This window comes from Bos taurus, chromosome 3 (genome assembly GCF_002263795.3).
Source record: "Bos taurus isolate L1 Dominette 01449 registration number 42190680 breed Hereford chromosome 3, ARS-UCD2.0, whole genome shotgun sequence".
In the NCBI taxonomy this organism is placed as follows: Eukaryota; Metazoa; Chordata; class Mammalia; order Artiodactyla; family Bovidae; genus Bos; species Bos taurus.
This window is the reverse complement of record NC_037330.1, coordinates 33939897-33956309: the sequence shown is the minus strand read 5'-3', so window position 1 is coordinate 33956309 and position 16413 is coordinate 33939897. Positions and strand designations below refer to the sequence as shown.

General features: G+C 53.3%; 2 protein-coding genes across 9 annotated transcripts; one reads left to right on the top strand and one right to left on the bottom strand.

Annotated features, from left to right (window-relative positions):
* The first annotated feature begins 517 nt into the window (after positions 1 to 517).
* On the top strand, positions 518 to 10299 carry CYB561D1 (cytochrome b561 family member D1). 8 transcript variants are annotated; one of them, XR_003033837.2, is made up of 4 exons: positions 518 to 1561; positions 2067 to 2104; positions 2685 to 3276; positions 8939 to 9454. XR_003033837.2 is itself a non-coding variant. In XM_059884606.1 (4 exons), exons 1-4 carry the CDS (start codon positions 1414 to 1416, stop codon positions 8261 to 8263), a joined length of 753 nt encoding a protein of 250 aa, XP_059740589.1. In that variant the 5' UTR covers positions 518 to 1413; the 3' UTR covers positions 8264 to 9454. The 8 variants fall into 8 exon arrangements, 6 of the variants coding, with proteins under 6 accessions (XP_059740589.1, XP_024845168.1, NP_001098868.1 ...); XR_003033836.2 differs by lacking the exon at positions 8939 to 9454 and adding an exon at positions 8197 to 8283; XM_059884606.1 differs by having other exon boundaries at positions 2685 to 3184; positions 8197 to 9454.
* A 284-nt stretch (positions 10300 to 10583) lies between these two features.
* AMIGO1 (adhesion molecule with Ig like domain 1) lies at positions 10584 to 16078 on the bottom strand. Its single transcript, NM_001101119.1, is given in 2 exon segments — positions 10584 to 15314; positions 15793 to 16078. A coding segment is annotated over 1 exon segment (1482 nt). The 5' UTR covers positions 15250 to 15314; positions 15793 to 16078; the 3' UTR covers positions 10584 to 13767.
* Positions 16079 to 16413: the final 335 nt, after the last annotated feature.

The window sequence follows — 16413 nt, the reverse complement described above, 5'->3', positions numbered from 1 at the left end:
CTCAAGACTGTCTTCCTGTTCTGTTGCTGCTAAGAAAATATAAAAACAGAAACATAGGAAGGAAAGAAGTGTAATAAAATGAGTGTCCTTACTGTCCCCAGCTACACCCCAGGAGGCTGACCTGATAGGCAGCCAGCCTCCAGCTCCTATCACTTGCCTGCAAAAGAATCTCTTATGGTCATATGTTTTTGTACTTTTAGTCTCTGGAAATGGCTAGGGGTTGTGTCACTGGGGGAGTCTTGGGATGAGGAGGCATGGGGCTCCTAGTGAGCAAGAGGACTACAGTCCTTTTGGGGAAGGAAACTTGATGGGCGAGGGGAGCCACACCTCTGGGTCTACTCTTGGATCTTCGCCTTGAAGGTCTAGGAGAATCAGCCTGTGGCCCTCTTCTGGTCTTCCAGCAACCCGGCACCTGCATCCTGTCTCTGAATTACTGCCTCAGTTTCTTCAGCTCCCCCTGCCTCGTACTAGTAGCCTCATTTTCTCAACCACTGGAGCTGAAGTAGAGTTTGTAATTGCTCTCAGGATGTCCCTGATTCCTGTGGGATTGCCTGTTTTGGTCTCTCGCCCCATGGCCTGTGGGGTTTACTCTTAAGGAAGGGGTTCAGCCTCTCCCAGGTAGGCCTTCTTAAGCGGAAGCACACCTTTTCTGGAGGCAGAAAGGGAAAAGGTAAGACCACTTACAGAAATCCCCTTGGTGTGGGAGGCAGCCAGCGTGTGGGAGGTCCTAGTCCCTCAGGATCACCTGGCTCCCCAGGGCTGAGCAGATGGTGTGCAGGCGGCAAGGGCTGGGAGTGCCCTAGATTTTCCATTTGTCTCACTGGGGACAAGAGCTACTGTTCAGATAGGGGACACGACTGTTGCGTGTCTCTCCTTTGGTCCTCAAACCCTAATTCACCAGGCACGGGGCACTAGTTTTTAGCTTTATCCGTTCCTTTTCAATCTCCTTGCTTTTAGGCAGAGGAGACTCTAACTCCCTTAACAAGACGGAAGGAGGGGTGGCGGGAGAGTGGGCAACTAGGGAAATCCAGTATTTTTGGAAAACTGCTCAAAACTGGTTTCACACTCTTGGTTCTGTATATCAGATTTGTGACTTAGGTGAAATCAGTTGTCATGAAAGTAATTTTCACAGGCTGAGACATAAGCCTCATAAGCCCGTGTAGACATAAAGACACCAATGAGGTTGGCTGAAGAAAAAAGGTGGGCCCGCAGCTGTCCACTCACTTTCTGCCCGCGGGGCTCTCCAGGACCGAGGCTCTTTCCCCCAGTCTGCAGAGGGCGCTGTGGGCGAGCCGCCGCATTGTCGGCGGCGTCCCGGGGAGGAGCCTCTCCCGCATCCGCGGCCGCCTCCGCGATCGCAAACCCGGAAGACTTGCCCTGGCAGCTGGGAGTGTGCGGCTGCCGGGCGCCGCCATGCAGTCTCTGGAGGTAGGTCTGGTTCTCGCTCCGCCGAGGGAGCCGAGACTGACCCGCTGGCTGCGGAAAGGCAGTGGGATCTTGGCGCATCTGGTCGCTATGGGTTTCACCATCTTCCTGACTGTGCTGTCCCGGCCAGGAACCAGTGAGTGTGCCGGGAGGGGCGGGGCCAGGAAAGGGGGCGGAGCCGAGATGTTTGAGGGGCTGCGCTTGGAGCGCTAAGAGGCGTGGAGTGGGGACTCGCAGTGGATGGGCGACTGTCGAGGTGTAGTAAGGGCGTGGTCCTGGGGGTGGGTCCTGGAAGGGTGGGGCTTTGGGTGCTGGGAGGAGAGGAGAAGCCTGAAGCGAACTAACTGAACTCGCTAGTTCGTCACCAGCAGAGCCCCTCACGGATGCAACAAATAAAGGAGAGAGGCCTGGTAGCTGCAAAGTGTTGAATGGGGAATCCAGGCCAAACTGGTATGTTTGCCCTGTTGGTTGCTCAGCCTAAGGCCCTTGGCTGCACCACTTTGTCTGGAGGTTCTGATACTGATAAGGGTTGAAGACACTACACTGACCTTTCCCCTCCAGCCAGATTCTTTGGGCTCCAGCCAGCCACAGGGGCAGAACCAATGGTGCCCCGCCATCAGTCTGTTCTCTTTGATTCTTAGGTCTTTTCTCCTGGCACCCTGTATTCATGGCCTTGGCGGTGAGTTTGGGTGATTGGTTTGGATATGCCCCTAAGGAAGCATCTAGCCTTTAGAAGGCTTAACCTTTCTTTGACTCAGAGAGGTGGGGGGAAATACCCAGGGCCCCATCTTTCCTTGCAACCACTGAGATCAGGAAACATGGAGGGCTGGGCTATAGGTAATCAGGTGGTATAACGCGGTGGGAGGGCATGGAAGATACCATCATTTTCTCCACTGTGGGCCTGAAAAGAGGAATGGAAGGGGCGTTATCCAGTTGCTCCCCACCCCCAGAGTTCAGGAGAAAGTTTAACTTTTGCTGTTTCCATTGGTCAAGAAATGAGAGTCCTTGCTATTGAGGATGTGGGGCAGGGGGTGAGGTGGGGTAGTAGGGCATGGATGTCAGCCTGAATGATGACACTTCCACTCAAGCGTGGATTCCTAATTCTGCCCACAAATGCCTACCTGTGAGGCAGGTGGTCCTGGTGGGAGTTCTTTAGCCCCCACCCTTTGTCTTCCTTGTTTGGATGTATGAGGGCACCTCCCCTTTTGCGGGCCTCTGAGCCGGGCCTGAGGCTCACTGGCCCTCTCCTGTGTTCACAGTTCTGCCTCTGCATGGCTGAGGCCATCCTGCTCTTCTCGCCCGAGCACTCCCTGTTCTTCTTCTGCTCCCGAAAGGCCCGGATCCGACTCCACTGGGCAGGGCAGACCCTAGCCATCCTCTGTGCAGCCCTGGGCCTGGGCTTCATCATCTCCAGCAGGACCCGCAGTGAGCTGCCCCACCTGGCGTCCTGGCACAGCTGGGTAGGGGCTCTGACGTTGCTGGCCACTATCGGCCAGGCACTGTGTGGACTTTGCCTCCTGTGTCCCCGGGCAGCCAGGGTCTCAAGGGTGGCTCGTCTCAAGCTCTACCATCTGACATGTGGACTGGTGGTCTACCTGATGGCTACAGTAACAGTGCTTCTGGGCATGCACTCTGTGTGGTTCCAGGCTCAGATCAAAGGTGCAGCCTGGTACCTGTGCCTGGTGCTGCCCCTCTATCCAGCCCTGGTAATAATGCACCAGATCTCCAGCTCCTACTTGCCAAGGAAGAAAATGGAAATGTGAGTTCCTCCAAACTCTGAATCGAAATGGGACACTTGACTTGGACTTCACTGGCTCCTTTAGCGACCTTCAGGGATCCACTTCAGAAGGGGTAGGGTTTTTGTATGTCTTAGCTGGGGTGGAGGCTGCAGAAACCCAAGCTGCCGTTGCCAACAGATGACTCAGTGGGCCAAAACGGCGAAGTGGATGGGGCATAAGTGATAGGTGATGGGGAGCTTGATCCTGAAGCCTCCACTCTTGATGGGAGAGAAGTGTTGGGTGGTACTGGCAGTCATCTCTTGCTTGCATGCCTAATGAAAAATTGGATTCCTGTAATTTATCAGTGGCAGCAGCTCTTTGGGTCACTTTGAGAAAGCAGTGTAGTGGAGAGAGCCAATGTACATTTTTTTATGGGTATGGTCCTTATAGGCTCTGTTGTGCAACCTTATGTGAGTCCAGTGTCTCAGGGACTCAGTTTCCTCATCTGTGTAATGGGTGATTGTTTCTAAACAATCTCTCCTACCATTCAGTGTCTGTCAAGTTGATGTCACAGAGCATCTTCCCACCTCTGAACCGTGGCTGGACCACTCATCAGACTCAGGGTGTAATTCTTACATTCATTGTCTCCTTACCCCTCTAGAGGGACCAATATGGCCCCCTGGCTTTCCCAGAACCTGTGCTGATTTGGCCCCTGCACCAGGGAACAAAGCATCAGGGGCTGTGGAGAGAAGGGGCCCGGGTGAAGGTCTGCAGCTCCTACTTGCCAAGACATTAAGGGCACTAAAGACACCTTAAACTTTTGGAGGAGCAGAAAGGCATTGGCTTAACCAGGCTTTGGCTCCTGGCTGGGTGTCTTAGCCCAGCTAAGAACTTCCTTCAGCTAATCTTGGGATCTGGGCTTGGGGCCGCGAGACGTCCATTCTCAGTGGCAGAGCAGTCCTGAGCATCTCGTGTTTTGCCCTTCTTGGGGCTTGGGTCCTTGCCTTAGCACATAGCTTCCTGGAGCTATTCCAAAGCTTTTAGAACAAAGTAAGAACCAAGGAAACGAGGCAGGGCGCTTCTGATCTAGAGAAAACAGTCTCCCTGGTTCTCCTCTCCTCATCAGCTTAGCTTCCCTTCAGTGTCATCTCTTGCCAGCTCTTTGGCCCAGGAGTGGGCTGAATTTGGTGCCAGCTGGCAAATGAGGGCTAGGCTCTGTTCCCTGCAGAGACCCCTGCTCATTCCAGACTGAAAGTAGTTCCACAGACTGCCCTCATCCCTCGTTGGTGAGAGCTGGATGTTACATTGGTTAACTGTGGTCTGGCTCATCGAGGAGTTGGGACCTCCATTGTGGTGGTTGATGGTGGTTTAGTTGCTAAGTCATGTCTGACTCTTGTGACCCCATGGACTGTAAGCTGCCAGACTCCTCTCTCCATTGGATTGGGACTTCCATAGGTCATGGCGAAAACTGAGAAGGGCCGAGCCTGGAAAGCAGTGTTGAGGCAGGTAGAGAGAGCTCAGTGGGGACTCTGGGAGACCTGTGGAGTAGGACCTAGGATTTGAGGTCCCAGGAGCAGGGGGAGGTGTTCCCAGATAGCAATAGTCTGTCTATCCCAGGCCTTTAGAAGGTTCCAGACCTCCTCCCTGGGTGACTCAACAGCAGGGAGGTCGGTATGATTCGACAGGACAGGCATGAGAATGGCAGGGGCAGAAGGGTCCTCAGAGCAGACTGTGCTGGTCAGATGGCATCTCCTAGGAGCGCCCCAGACCCTGAGCATCTCAAGGGGGCCCCTGCTGGTTATTCCTGTCTCTTTCATTGCCCTTTTCCTACTTTCCAGCTCTCCACTGTGGTCTGACCTTGGGAGAGATGGCTACTGGGGCTGCATAGAGGAGATTGTCATCTTGGGTCATTCTGGCCAGGGAGTCCCTCTCTGATGGCCCGTACAGTCAGTGCTGGGAGTCCCACTCTGTCTCCAGCAGGGTAGGAAGGCCGGGTGAGCTTGCTCGGAGAGCCGAGCAGGCAACACCAGAGAGCCCGAGCCTGCCTGAGGTGTTGCCTCCTCCCAGGTGGTGCGGGGGACGGTGGGCGGGCAGGCGGGCTGACAGCCGGCAGTTTGCGTGGGCAGTGCCAGCTGATGTCTATTCCCAGCCCCGGGAGGAAGGGGGAAGTCATTTATATTCTGCAGGAGGAAGGGGTCCCAGCTGTCACTTCTCTGACCAGTAGGCCCCGGCTGGGGGTAGGCAGGGGCACAGGGCAGAGAGTGGGGCACAGGTGGTCTCTGCTTGCTTAGCCAGTCTGATTGCAGTATTGGGAGGAGGTCACCAGGAGGAGCCCTTCTTCCCAGCTGGCCAGATTGTGGAGGGACTTCCCTCCCCTCCTCTCCTTGCTCCTTCCATCACCACCTGCCCTCCCATCCCAGGGCAGCAGCTGGACAGCCATTAGACCTCAGTGCCAGGGCACTCTTCCTCCAGCTGGGATCTTGGTGGCTGGTGGCTGCATATGCCTCCTGCTGGTGTTTCCTCCCCCTGTACCCTCTTTTCCCCCGTCACCATCCAGTGTCTCCCCATCTGGGGTATTATCTGGGCTCCTCAGAAATGAGGCAGAGGTCTTGAAGGAGAAACAAATGGCTGCCCTTTTGCCCTTGTCTGACTAAGCAAAGCTGCTAGTAGCCAGCCTCTTTTGCCTTTAAAAATAAAAGTGCTCGAGATTTTTTTAAATTTCCGTGTCGTTTGCACAAATTTGCATGTCAGGCTCACTGAGTCCTGATTCCAAATATGATTACATTCAAACTCAACCTTGAGGACATTAGAAATATAGATGGTTTTTGTATCCAAATCCAGGATGGTAATAGGATTATCATTCTGGATTCAGATACCACACCCAAGCCCCCATCTTTCCCTTGGCCACCCTTTCCCCTCCATACTCCACTCCCCCACCCCCCACTGGGGGTGGTGTTGCATGGCAGGAGCTCTGTGTGGGGAAGTCTCCCAGCCTCACCTTCTGGGCTTTTCAGCTGCATTAAAGGTATCTCTTGCCAGCCTGTGCTGCCTCCTGGCCCCACCCTCTCACAGGGCAGACTACCCCGCCCCACTCTCTGACACTAGCCTGGCCTCCCCCCGACCCCCACCACACCAGGCATGGCTGCCATGGGTCTTGTTTTTAAAACCTCACTGTCGGAGATCCAGGCATTCTCCCAGAGCCAGCTGGCTGCTATGCCAAGGCCTGCTCAGAGTTAATAATAATCATTAGCTGAACAGGGCTGAGGCCTTTCAGCTCCAGATCTCCAAGCACTTGCAGACTGAGTCAGCCAGCCCTCACCGTCCCCCTCTTCCTGGGCTGCAGAGGGAGGAGGGGTCAGAAGTCTTACCTCCCAGCCATGCTTTGAGCCTGCCTTCCTCCTGGAAGCATCCCTGAGCGTCTGAGTAAACCAGTCAGGCCTTTTCACCTGACCAAAGGGCACAGTGTATGCTTCGCTGACACTGCTAGCGGCATTGGTGGCTGTTGACCTTGAATCTAGCACTCCTGCCTAGCCGTCTGTTGACCTGTCTTGGCCTCCAGGGGACACCCCTGACTCCCCCAGCATTTCTGATGACTCTCTGCAGGCTTAGGGAGCAGGGAGTCTCCTGGTTTAGTGCTCCCGCTGCCCCTGCGTTTAGTTGGCGTAAAGACCCTATGTATCATGAAGTGAAACATCGATCCGGGAGCTCGGAAACTTGCAGTCTGGGTTTACCCAGCCCCTGACACTGGTGTGGCCACAGGCAAATCACTGACTACGTGACCTGTCTCACAGGGATGTTGTGAGCACTAGATGACAGAATGCATGTTAACATGCATTGGGATGTTCAAAGTAGTAAACACATGTAAACAGGTGGCTTATTATGTTCCTGTCCTTATCTCTTTCTCAGCCTGGCTCTGGGTTTTATGCTTCTTTTAGGGAGGCAATAAATAGTTATGGATGATGATGCTTAGGGGATCCAAGTCTCAGAGAGGTTGTGTTTCTGGCTACTGTCAGAGAACACAGACATTTCCTCCTAGATGCAAGGCCAGGAGTGCTATGGAAGCTATGACTCTAGTGAAGCTTGTCCTAAGTTGCTCCCAGGTGATATGTTCAAGTCATGGGGCTGATTGCAGATCTGGAGTCAGTCCAGTTATGCCCCAGGTCCAGCCTGGAGCTCCTGGTTGCTAGTCTATCTAAGTTTCTCCTGGCTGATCCTGCTCTTCTGAGGGAAAGGTGGAGCAGACAGGCCACAGACAGGGAAGGGAGGAGCAGCAGTCGACACACACTGCCACACCAGCTCTCTGGTTGCCCCCGGAGCCACAGGCTGCCTCAGGCCCTCACCCAGGGTGGAGGTGGGAAGCTGTGAGGCACAGCCCCTGGCTTGTTCACAACTTTGTTTCTCCTTGTTTCAGGCTCTTGGAGTAGGATCACTGTCCTTTCCTCCTCAAAGGACATTATTGGAATTAACACACACACATGCACATGTACCATGAAAGCAGTTATGTTTAACTTGAGGATATTTTCCATTCCATTGGTTTGAGAACAGTCAGCAGTCTTCCTAGAGTGGACACAGAGAGGCAGGCACCATAGTAGCATGGAGGCTTCACTATTTTTTAATCTTGGGTGTTTTTTCCTCCTTTATCCTGGGATCCAGGAGTGAAACACTGATCAGTCATTGTGGTCATGGCCTCAACAACTGTCACCAGTGTAGACACAGGAAAGACATAGCTGAAAGGCAGGAGGACAGTGCCCCAGGACTGCTCCGGAGGGTGATTTAACATAGATGGTCTCCAGCTCAGCTTAAAGCAGGCAGATTCCCTCCAGTAAGACGACCTTCTCCCTACCCACCCACTCACCCAGAAGCCTTGACTAACTTGCCAGTGTGCAGGGAATAAGTTTTAAATCTACCTGCTTCTATCAGAATTTCCTAGATTTTGTAAAACCTCTTGTGAAAGCATTTTAAGTAGCTACTTCAGGTGATTCTATCCTCTGGTACCAGAGGATTCAACTCTGTCTGAGTATTCATGAGGCCCCCTGGCACCCTTGTCTTTCAGGCAGATCCCCCGTTATCTCCCAGTGCTTTCTAAGGATTCCCAGTACTGGGCTAGACCTTTCTACTGAGGTCCACACCTAAAGCAAACTACAGCCAAGGGAAGGAGCAGTGGGAGGTGAAGGAAAAGCAGCATGAAGTTCTATCCAGTTGCGGCGCTCCCTAATCTGTGTGTGTTTGCAGACACATATGCATACAAGCCTCCAACTCTGGGGTCAGTGACTTACTTTATGTATGCTAATGCTGTAGGGCACCTAGAAGTCCTTGCAGGGTCCTATCTATGTCCTAAAGGTTGGTTCTCTCCACACCCACTGTGATTCTGGGACTGTAACCAGGCTGATGCCAACTGGAAGGCCTCAGGGCAGGTCTAAGTATCTTCACCACTTGATGTTTTCCACACAACAGGCTATATGCCTGATGATGGGGCCTGATGTGGCAGCTGCTTTAGCTTTCTTCTCTCAACTCTGGGGAGAGAAAGCATCCAGCGGAGGCTGCCTGTAGCCAGACCAAACAAGCTGACCATACCACTGAGTGGTCCTGAGTCTTTTCTGCAGTGTGGGTGGGGCAAGTGAAGCTTCTCCAGTGGTTGCTTCAGACACAAGAGAAGGGGTCCAAGAGTTACAACTGCAGAAAGGGAAGGAGTTGAGAGATCAGATGGGAGAGAGACCAGGCTGGCCAATCCACTGAACTCTCATTTTCTGTTCTAAAAGATAACCATCATATTAACCTTTTCTATTTTCCCGCAGTGCCACCTAAGAGGAGCTAGGGGAAGAGCCGCAAGACATGGCAGACCATCTTGGCCAGAATTTATGGAACTTCTTGGGGGACTGGCAGGGGGATGGGGAGGGTTGAAGAGATAGAGCCTTGGGATGATGGAAAAAGGAGTATCAAAACTTCCTAAGCACAGAGACAGGGCTTGACACAGGCCAAAACAGAGGGGAGGATTTTCAGTAGTCTTCCTCCCCAGACCTGTTCTCTTTACCAGCTCATCCTCTTGGCTAAACTCAGCCATAGCAAAAACTGCTTTGAAAAAAATTTAAAAATACCAAATACATGTAGACTCTGGGGGCGCCCTGGCATCAACATCTGTCATTTCACTGACTGCCAAGGTTGATATGTCTGGTGTGACTGGCTGTGAGGTGTCTCCATCCCTCACTCTTTAGTTGTTCCCTCATGGAAAGAAAAAGACAACTTTCCAGACAGAAGAGGACCGCCCTTTAGTCAAGATTTTAGCAGTGTAATAAATGAGGTAATTATTCAAATTCTGATTCTTTATTTTTTTTAGCTGCGCTGTGTGGCTTGTGGGATCTTAGTTTCCCACCCAGGGATTGAACCCAGGCAGGCCCTGGGCAGTGAAAATGCCAAGTCCTAACCACTGGACAGCCAAGGAATTCCCCCAATTTTGATTCTTTTCTTTTTTTGTTATACCATTTCCCCTCCCTTTTGGGAATCTACCATGACAATCCCCTTCCAGAAATACCAAGAGAGTAGCCAAAGAAACTGCCTATTCAGAGTTCAGTAGAATCTGGGCCAATTTCTGATAGGCTGTCTTCTGTACCAAGAAAGCGGGGACTGCATTTCTCTGTCCAATGCCATGCTAGGACACACTACATTGTCAATGAATACCACCTGCCCATTACACTAATATACTTTAAGCCAAACTAAGGTGGTTACCACTCACATGAACATATATTGGTAATAATCAAAAGACTGTGGACCCAAGCTGCTCACCGTCATTTCTTTTAACCCAATTCAAACATTTACCACAGTACAGTTTGTAGGCTTGATCCAGACTTTCAAGAGGGCTCTTCAGGGAGACAACCCTCCTCCCCAGGGATCCAGAAAGCCTTCATTATCTACAGACTCTAGCCCCAAGTCAAGGAATTTCTAGACTCTCTCCTGCTAAAGTGTCAATGACATTTCTTTTGAGAACATTGGGTTGGCAAATTTGTCCGCTGGCCAAAACCAACTTGCTGCCTGGTTTTTTGTGGTCTGTGAGCCAGTAAGTTTTTGCATTTATATGTGGTTGAAAAAAACCCTCAAATACATGTTACAATGATATGAAAATCACATTTCAATGTCCATAAATAAAGTTGACTGGAACAGAGCCACTGTCTGTGCACTTTCTGTACCTTCCTGCCACAATGGCACCACTGAGGAGCTGTAAAAGAGACTATACGGGCTGCAAAGTCTAACATGTTTCCTGTCTGGCTCCTCACAGAAAAGGCTGGCTGACCCCTTGTCTGTCTTTGCGCCTGGATGTGGACTCTACCCATGCCCTAGCAACAGCATTTAACTATTCTCCCCCTAGACAGGTTGCACCCTTCTGAGGTGCTGTGAACCCTCCCCACTGGCTGAAAAGATAAACCAGTCACAGACTACACCAGAACAGAGACTCAAGCCAGGTTTTAATGATCATTGTCTAGTTTTCAGAGCCCAGAGGCTCCAAGGTTTGCCAGCCTGGGAGCACACAAGTGGAAGGACTAGGATCCTGGACGTGGGGAGGCCTGCTCACTTCGCCAGCAGGGCTAAAAGGAAGTACAGAGGTAAGGACACACGGAAAACTGGCATCAGTCGCCTTCACTCTCCCCAGCTGGGGTATCCCCACTCCCAGCTCCTTCTTAGGAGCCTCATAAATACAGGGAAAGAAAGAAGATTACAAACAATCACACAGACAGATTGTACAGCCCTGACATACTCTGTCTCCAGGGACACCTGCTTCCTGGGAGACATGTCTGGTTGACTGATGGGGGTGGGGGTGATCACTTGACCTTTTCTTATAACCAGACCTGGCAGTTTCCTACACAGGGTTCCAGTGAGCTTACATCTGCTGAGTACCCAATCCCTCAAGTAGAAAGCTACCTTTGGGTTCTAGTCACTGAAACCATGGGAAGAGGCCAATCAGTTCAGTCTCTTGGTGGGGAAGCCAGGCACACCTACCAGGCTCTCAAACTGGTAGGTCCTGGCTAACCTAGTGGATACAGTGGGGAGACTAAGAGCCTCATGCCCTAAACTGGGTAGGAGTTAGGAGGAAGATGGCCTTCCTAGTCCTTGGGAACTCAGGATGTCCAGAGGACCTACTTCATCTGACATCCACTTGAAAGATTTTCACAGCCCTAGATGATGCCTAGAGGGGAAGCTGCTGCCTGGAGGTGAGATTTTCTCTGATAAGTCTGAGGAAGGGATCCTGGTTCCTATAGCTTCAGTGTCAGAATCTTTAGAAGTCTCTGGAATATGACCACACAATTTTTCCCTCCTGCCTCTGGCTTACTAGGGCAGTTACCATAGGAAGAGCAACTTACAGCTGCTTGGTCCCTTGCCAGTGTTCTTCTGGATCTGTCACTGACCTAGTTTTACATTTATTTCTGACATACCATTACTCTAAGGAAGGTTTCTGAGGAGTCTGAAGAGCCAGCTTGCTCCTCATCAACCCTTCTCTCAGGGTCTTCAACCTGCAGCTGTCCTAAATCTGGGCTTTACGGAGTGCCACAGAGATGTGGGTGAAGATTTAGGCAGTTCAGAAATCAAAAGTACAAAAGTTTGTATCTGCAGAGCCTGGCACGGTCACAGTCTCCTACAGGGCAAGAAAATTGTGTGCATGAAGTTGTGCACATAAGTAGAAACCACTCTGGAAGTGGACATTAGTGGGGACTGAAGAATCATCCTGATGGAAGTCAAGGTGCTGGGGTGCATGCAGACCTATAAGCATGCATCCCTATGAGCATGCAAGTACTTGAGGGAAACGCTGCACCTCTCTCGACAAAGCTAGGTTACTAATAAAGGATGGACAGCGGTCTTGACATCCCAGCAACAGATAAGGGGAAGATGTTGAGTTCTAGTCCCCACCTCGGATCTTAACAGGCAGTGGGAGTTAGGACCTCCTAGCAAGCAGCCTTCACCCACAGGTAAATGACACTTCTTGGAACCTAAACAGCAGATTGGAAAACTGGAAGAGCTGGAGAACTTCCAAGGACAGGGGACTTGGTGGGATAGAGGGGACAGACTGAAAAGATGGTCAGAGAACATTTTCACCTTTGCCCTTCAGGTCCCCTTGCCAAAGTTCAGAGCAAACCAACCCCCAGGGCCTGCAGTAGAGTCAAAGGAAGTGGCCACCTCTATGCCCAAAGTATTCTGCCACTTTGATGGAATGCAATGTTGGGCCTGTCCTTAAGTTCCTCTGGCCTGACAACTGTGCACACCTCTGGCTGAGAGGGTCGCCTCCTGAAAGTTTAGTGCCACTGACTGTCTCTGTTACAAGACTGCCTGGAACCTTGTGGAGAGGGCATAACTCTAAGCCACCCTCTGAACCGCCACTCCTCTGTGGCAGGGACCACTTGATTCCAGCTCCGCAGATGATGAATCCCATGCTCCAGCTCTGCAGCAGGGGTGAGATCTCTAAGAGAGGAGCAAGGCGGCTTTGTCAGCACAAATGAGATGTCTGCCTGGTCCCCTCCACCCCTGAGCCCAAGCTAACCCAGCTGGGGCCAGACTTCTTGGATTCCTTCTTTTGCAGAGCAGCATATTAGGGAACACTTAGAATTCTACCTGAGCCTATCAGGAGAACAAATGAAGAGATGGCATACACAGAAAATCAGGTAGATCCCACTGGATGCTACGTAGCAGTGGCTGGTTTACCGTCCACCTCCTCATGCAAAGAGGCCCTCATCCCACGTCTGTGGCAGGCATCCACAGACACTCTGCTTCCAGCACCCCACACCTTGACCCGACACACGGGTGCTGGGAATCAGATGCTAACCAAGGGTTTCACCAACTGGTTCCAATCTGGAGTTTATCCCCCATCTACAGGTTTTGTGCTGGCGTCTATACTGTCACAGGGACCCCTTGGTTCATGCTGTACCCCTCTGCGCCACTGGTCCCATGACAAGACACAGATACCGCATCTCATATTGTCGCCATATCTGACAGGCAACAGGCCAAGCTCCTGCAAAAGACCCGTGCACCCAGGGCTCCTCTGGAAGGAGGAAGGTGTTCCTGGGAAGTCTTACAACAGCTATGGGGAATGTTATTGAGGTCCCAGGCTTTTCCTGACTTCTTTTCCCAAAGGTTTCCCATTTCCTCAGCTGTGACGCGTGATGTGACTTTCTGGCCAAGGAAGACAATCTAGCTCTTCCCCAACGTGGCTCCTGTGGAAGTTCCCCCCAGTACACACAACATCACAGGTGTGGGTGGGCAGAGAAAGGAAAAAAGTGACTCTTTTTCCTGAATGATTTTCTCTGAAGGAGCTAGAGATGACCTCAAAAAAGTTTAGGGGATCTGCTTTTTCACCCCTTTCCTCATTCCCACCAGCAGACACCCTCTTATTCCACACCTTGAGAACTGTCAGGGCTCTGGGAAGGGGTGTCGTATTTGCCTGAGGATTAGTATATCCACATTTGAAAATCATGGCAGCCACACCCTGCTTGGGGTCTTGCCTGCTGTTGTACCTGTGGCCAATTCCCTTGAGTTCGAGGGGAACCCACTCCCTTGGGCAGCTAGCCCTCTCTTCCACCCCCTCACATCCTTCAAGGGCGCATTACCTCTCCTGGGGCAGAATCTCCCCACCAACCCATTCTGCTCACACCACAATGGGCGTATCAGAGAAGACCGAGCTGACCGATTCCGGATCCGACATCCTCCGCTGGCCCTTGCCTGTCGCCTCTGGCACTGGCAGGGTGTTGCCCGGCTTGAGCTTGCCGTTTTGACCCTGCGCAGGTCCAGCAGGTTCCAGAAAGGCCACCCGCCTGTCAAAACCATCATCCTTGTCCCCGCCAGCCATAGGGTCGTGGTTGGGTGTGGTACTAAGCATGGAAGAACTGAGGCTGTCTGCCTGATGGCTGGAAGGTTTCTCGACACCCCGACACCAGCAGCGGCACGGGGTGAGGTACAGGTATATGAGGACCAGGACTACACTGAGGATACAGCCCACAAGGGTGGTATAGGCTGTGTTGAGGGTGTCGTGGTGTCCGTGCAAGGTGAAATTGTACACTTTCAACTCCACAGACAGGGTCTCATTGAAAGCCTCCCCCATGGCATAGCAGGTATACACACCCCCATGCTCAATCTGCACCTGCTGGAAATGAAGACTGCCATCCTTGGACACGGTCACCGTGCTGTTGGCCACCTCATCCAGCACCCGTTCATTGCTGGGTGTCACCCACACCTTGGTCATCCCCTGCTGCTTGGTGTCACACTTGATGGTCAAGGAGTCACCCAGGTGGGCCTCCCAGGCACGCTCCTTGTACTCGCTGCAGTTGAGGAAACTCAGGTTGAAGACATTGTGCAGTTTCTTGGAGCTCATGCAGTACAGGTCCTCCTGAAAGTCCATGACGGAGCTCAGCTGCCGGTACTGCCAGTGGGAAAAGAGCTGGTAGAGCTCGCAGTCGCAGTGCAGGGGGTTGTTGTGTAGGTACAGCCCATTCTTGATCCAGGCGGGCAGCTTCTGCAGGTCAGGCAATGGTAAGTTCTTCAGCTTGTTGGAGGAAAGGTCCAGGAGCGTTAGTTTGGGGAGCTTGGCTCCTTCCTTGACCAGTTCCAGAGGGAAGCGGGAGATCTGGTTCTGACTCAAGTAGAGTTTCTGCAGCTGGGTCATGTCATCAAAGGCGCAGCGGTCCACTGCCATAATGTGGTTATTGTAGAGCAGCAGCACCTCCAGGACCTGCAGTTCACTGAACAGGAACTCATCCAGCGTCCGCAGCTGGTTGGAGGAGAGGTCCAGGTAGCGCAGGTTGGGAACTGGGGAAAAGGCCTCAGAGGATATGAAATTCAGGTGGTTGTGGCTCAGCAGCAGGGAGTGCAGGTGGGTCAGGCGCGTGGGGGTCCACTCGGCCCGCAGGCGGCTCAGGTTGTTGTGGCTGAGGTCCAGGAGGGCGGTGTAGCTGGGCAGGGAGTGGGGCACGTTGGGCAGCTGCTGCTTGGAGCAGCTGAGGATGTTGCTGGCGCACAGGCAGGAGGCAGGACAGCTCACCACTGGCCGGCCAGCTCTGGCCACCTCAAAGAGGAGCAGGAACAGGGACAGCAGCAGGAGCCAGAGGCCTCGCAGGTCTCCTTGGGGTTGCATAGTGTCACTGCGGAGGGCGAGGAAGGCCACAAGGAAGATCTGGGAGGAAATCACCCGGGCATGTTCTGGTGGGGTAAGGAAGGGTCACTTTCACTACAGGCTTAAGAGAGAGTATAGGTTTGTGGTCATCAGGGTCTCTGGAGGGAAGGACCCAGTCTCCCTCCTTCCACTCTCCTCCCCCAACCAACCCCGCACCACCCCTCGTAGGGCTAGAAGAGAAAGGAAGCGATGTTGAGTTGTTCCCAGGTACCGTGCGGGCGGTGGGCTCAAAATACTGGGACCGAGGAGGAGGTGAGCACAAGGGCCTGCCAGGCTGGGGTAACAGGAGAGGAAGGCCGGGATCTCCCAGAATGTCAGGGGCTGTTGGGGTCACAGGGGTTGCAGGGCCCAGGTCTGGAGGCGGGGTCAGCAGAGCCTTTGGGGAGGAGCTGAAGGAAGGTCGACACCGCACAGGCTGGGCAGGGCGAGTCCTAACCTGGCTGAAGGGGCCTGTTGAGGCGGGCCTCCCCCGCCCCCCCCACCCGGGACCTCTGATCACTGCACCTGCTCGGCGAGGACGTTTCTCAGCCCATGGCGGGTCCGGGAGCTCCGTCGCGGCCTCCCCCAGCAGCGCCTCACCGGCTGGCCTGCCGCGGCGCCCGCCTTACGCAGGGGCCCGCTCCCGATCACATCGCCTCCCCGGGACAAGCCGGGCTCCGCTCCGCTCTCCCAGCGCCGCAGCGTCGGAGCCCCCAGATCACGGCCGCAGTCTCCGGATCCGCGGGGCAGGCGCGCAGCGGTGCGGGGAGCTGGAGACGCAGCGATCAGAACGCAGGGAGCGGCGTGGGGGCAGCGAGCACCGCGCGCGCGCGCGCCCGTCGCCGCCGCCGAGGCTCGGGGCGCGTGCGCGCGGCGGGGGCGGGGCGCACGTGCGTGTGTTTGTGTCGGAGGTGGATGGGCGGCCACGCGCTGCTCATTCTGTGTTAGAACAGGTCCTGACCTGGAGTAGGAAACTGGCCCCTTAGTTCTCCTATTACTTCTTCCACTTTTTTCCATTCCCTTCATCCCCCAACTCCCCACCCTTCTACTTACCAAAACCGCTCTCAGGAAAAGTAGGTCTAACTGAAGTGAATTCGCTGCAGTTGACTCCAGGCCAAGACGTGTCACATGTCTTCTAATTTTACA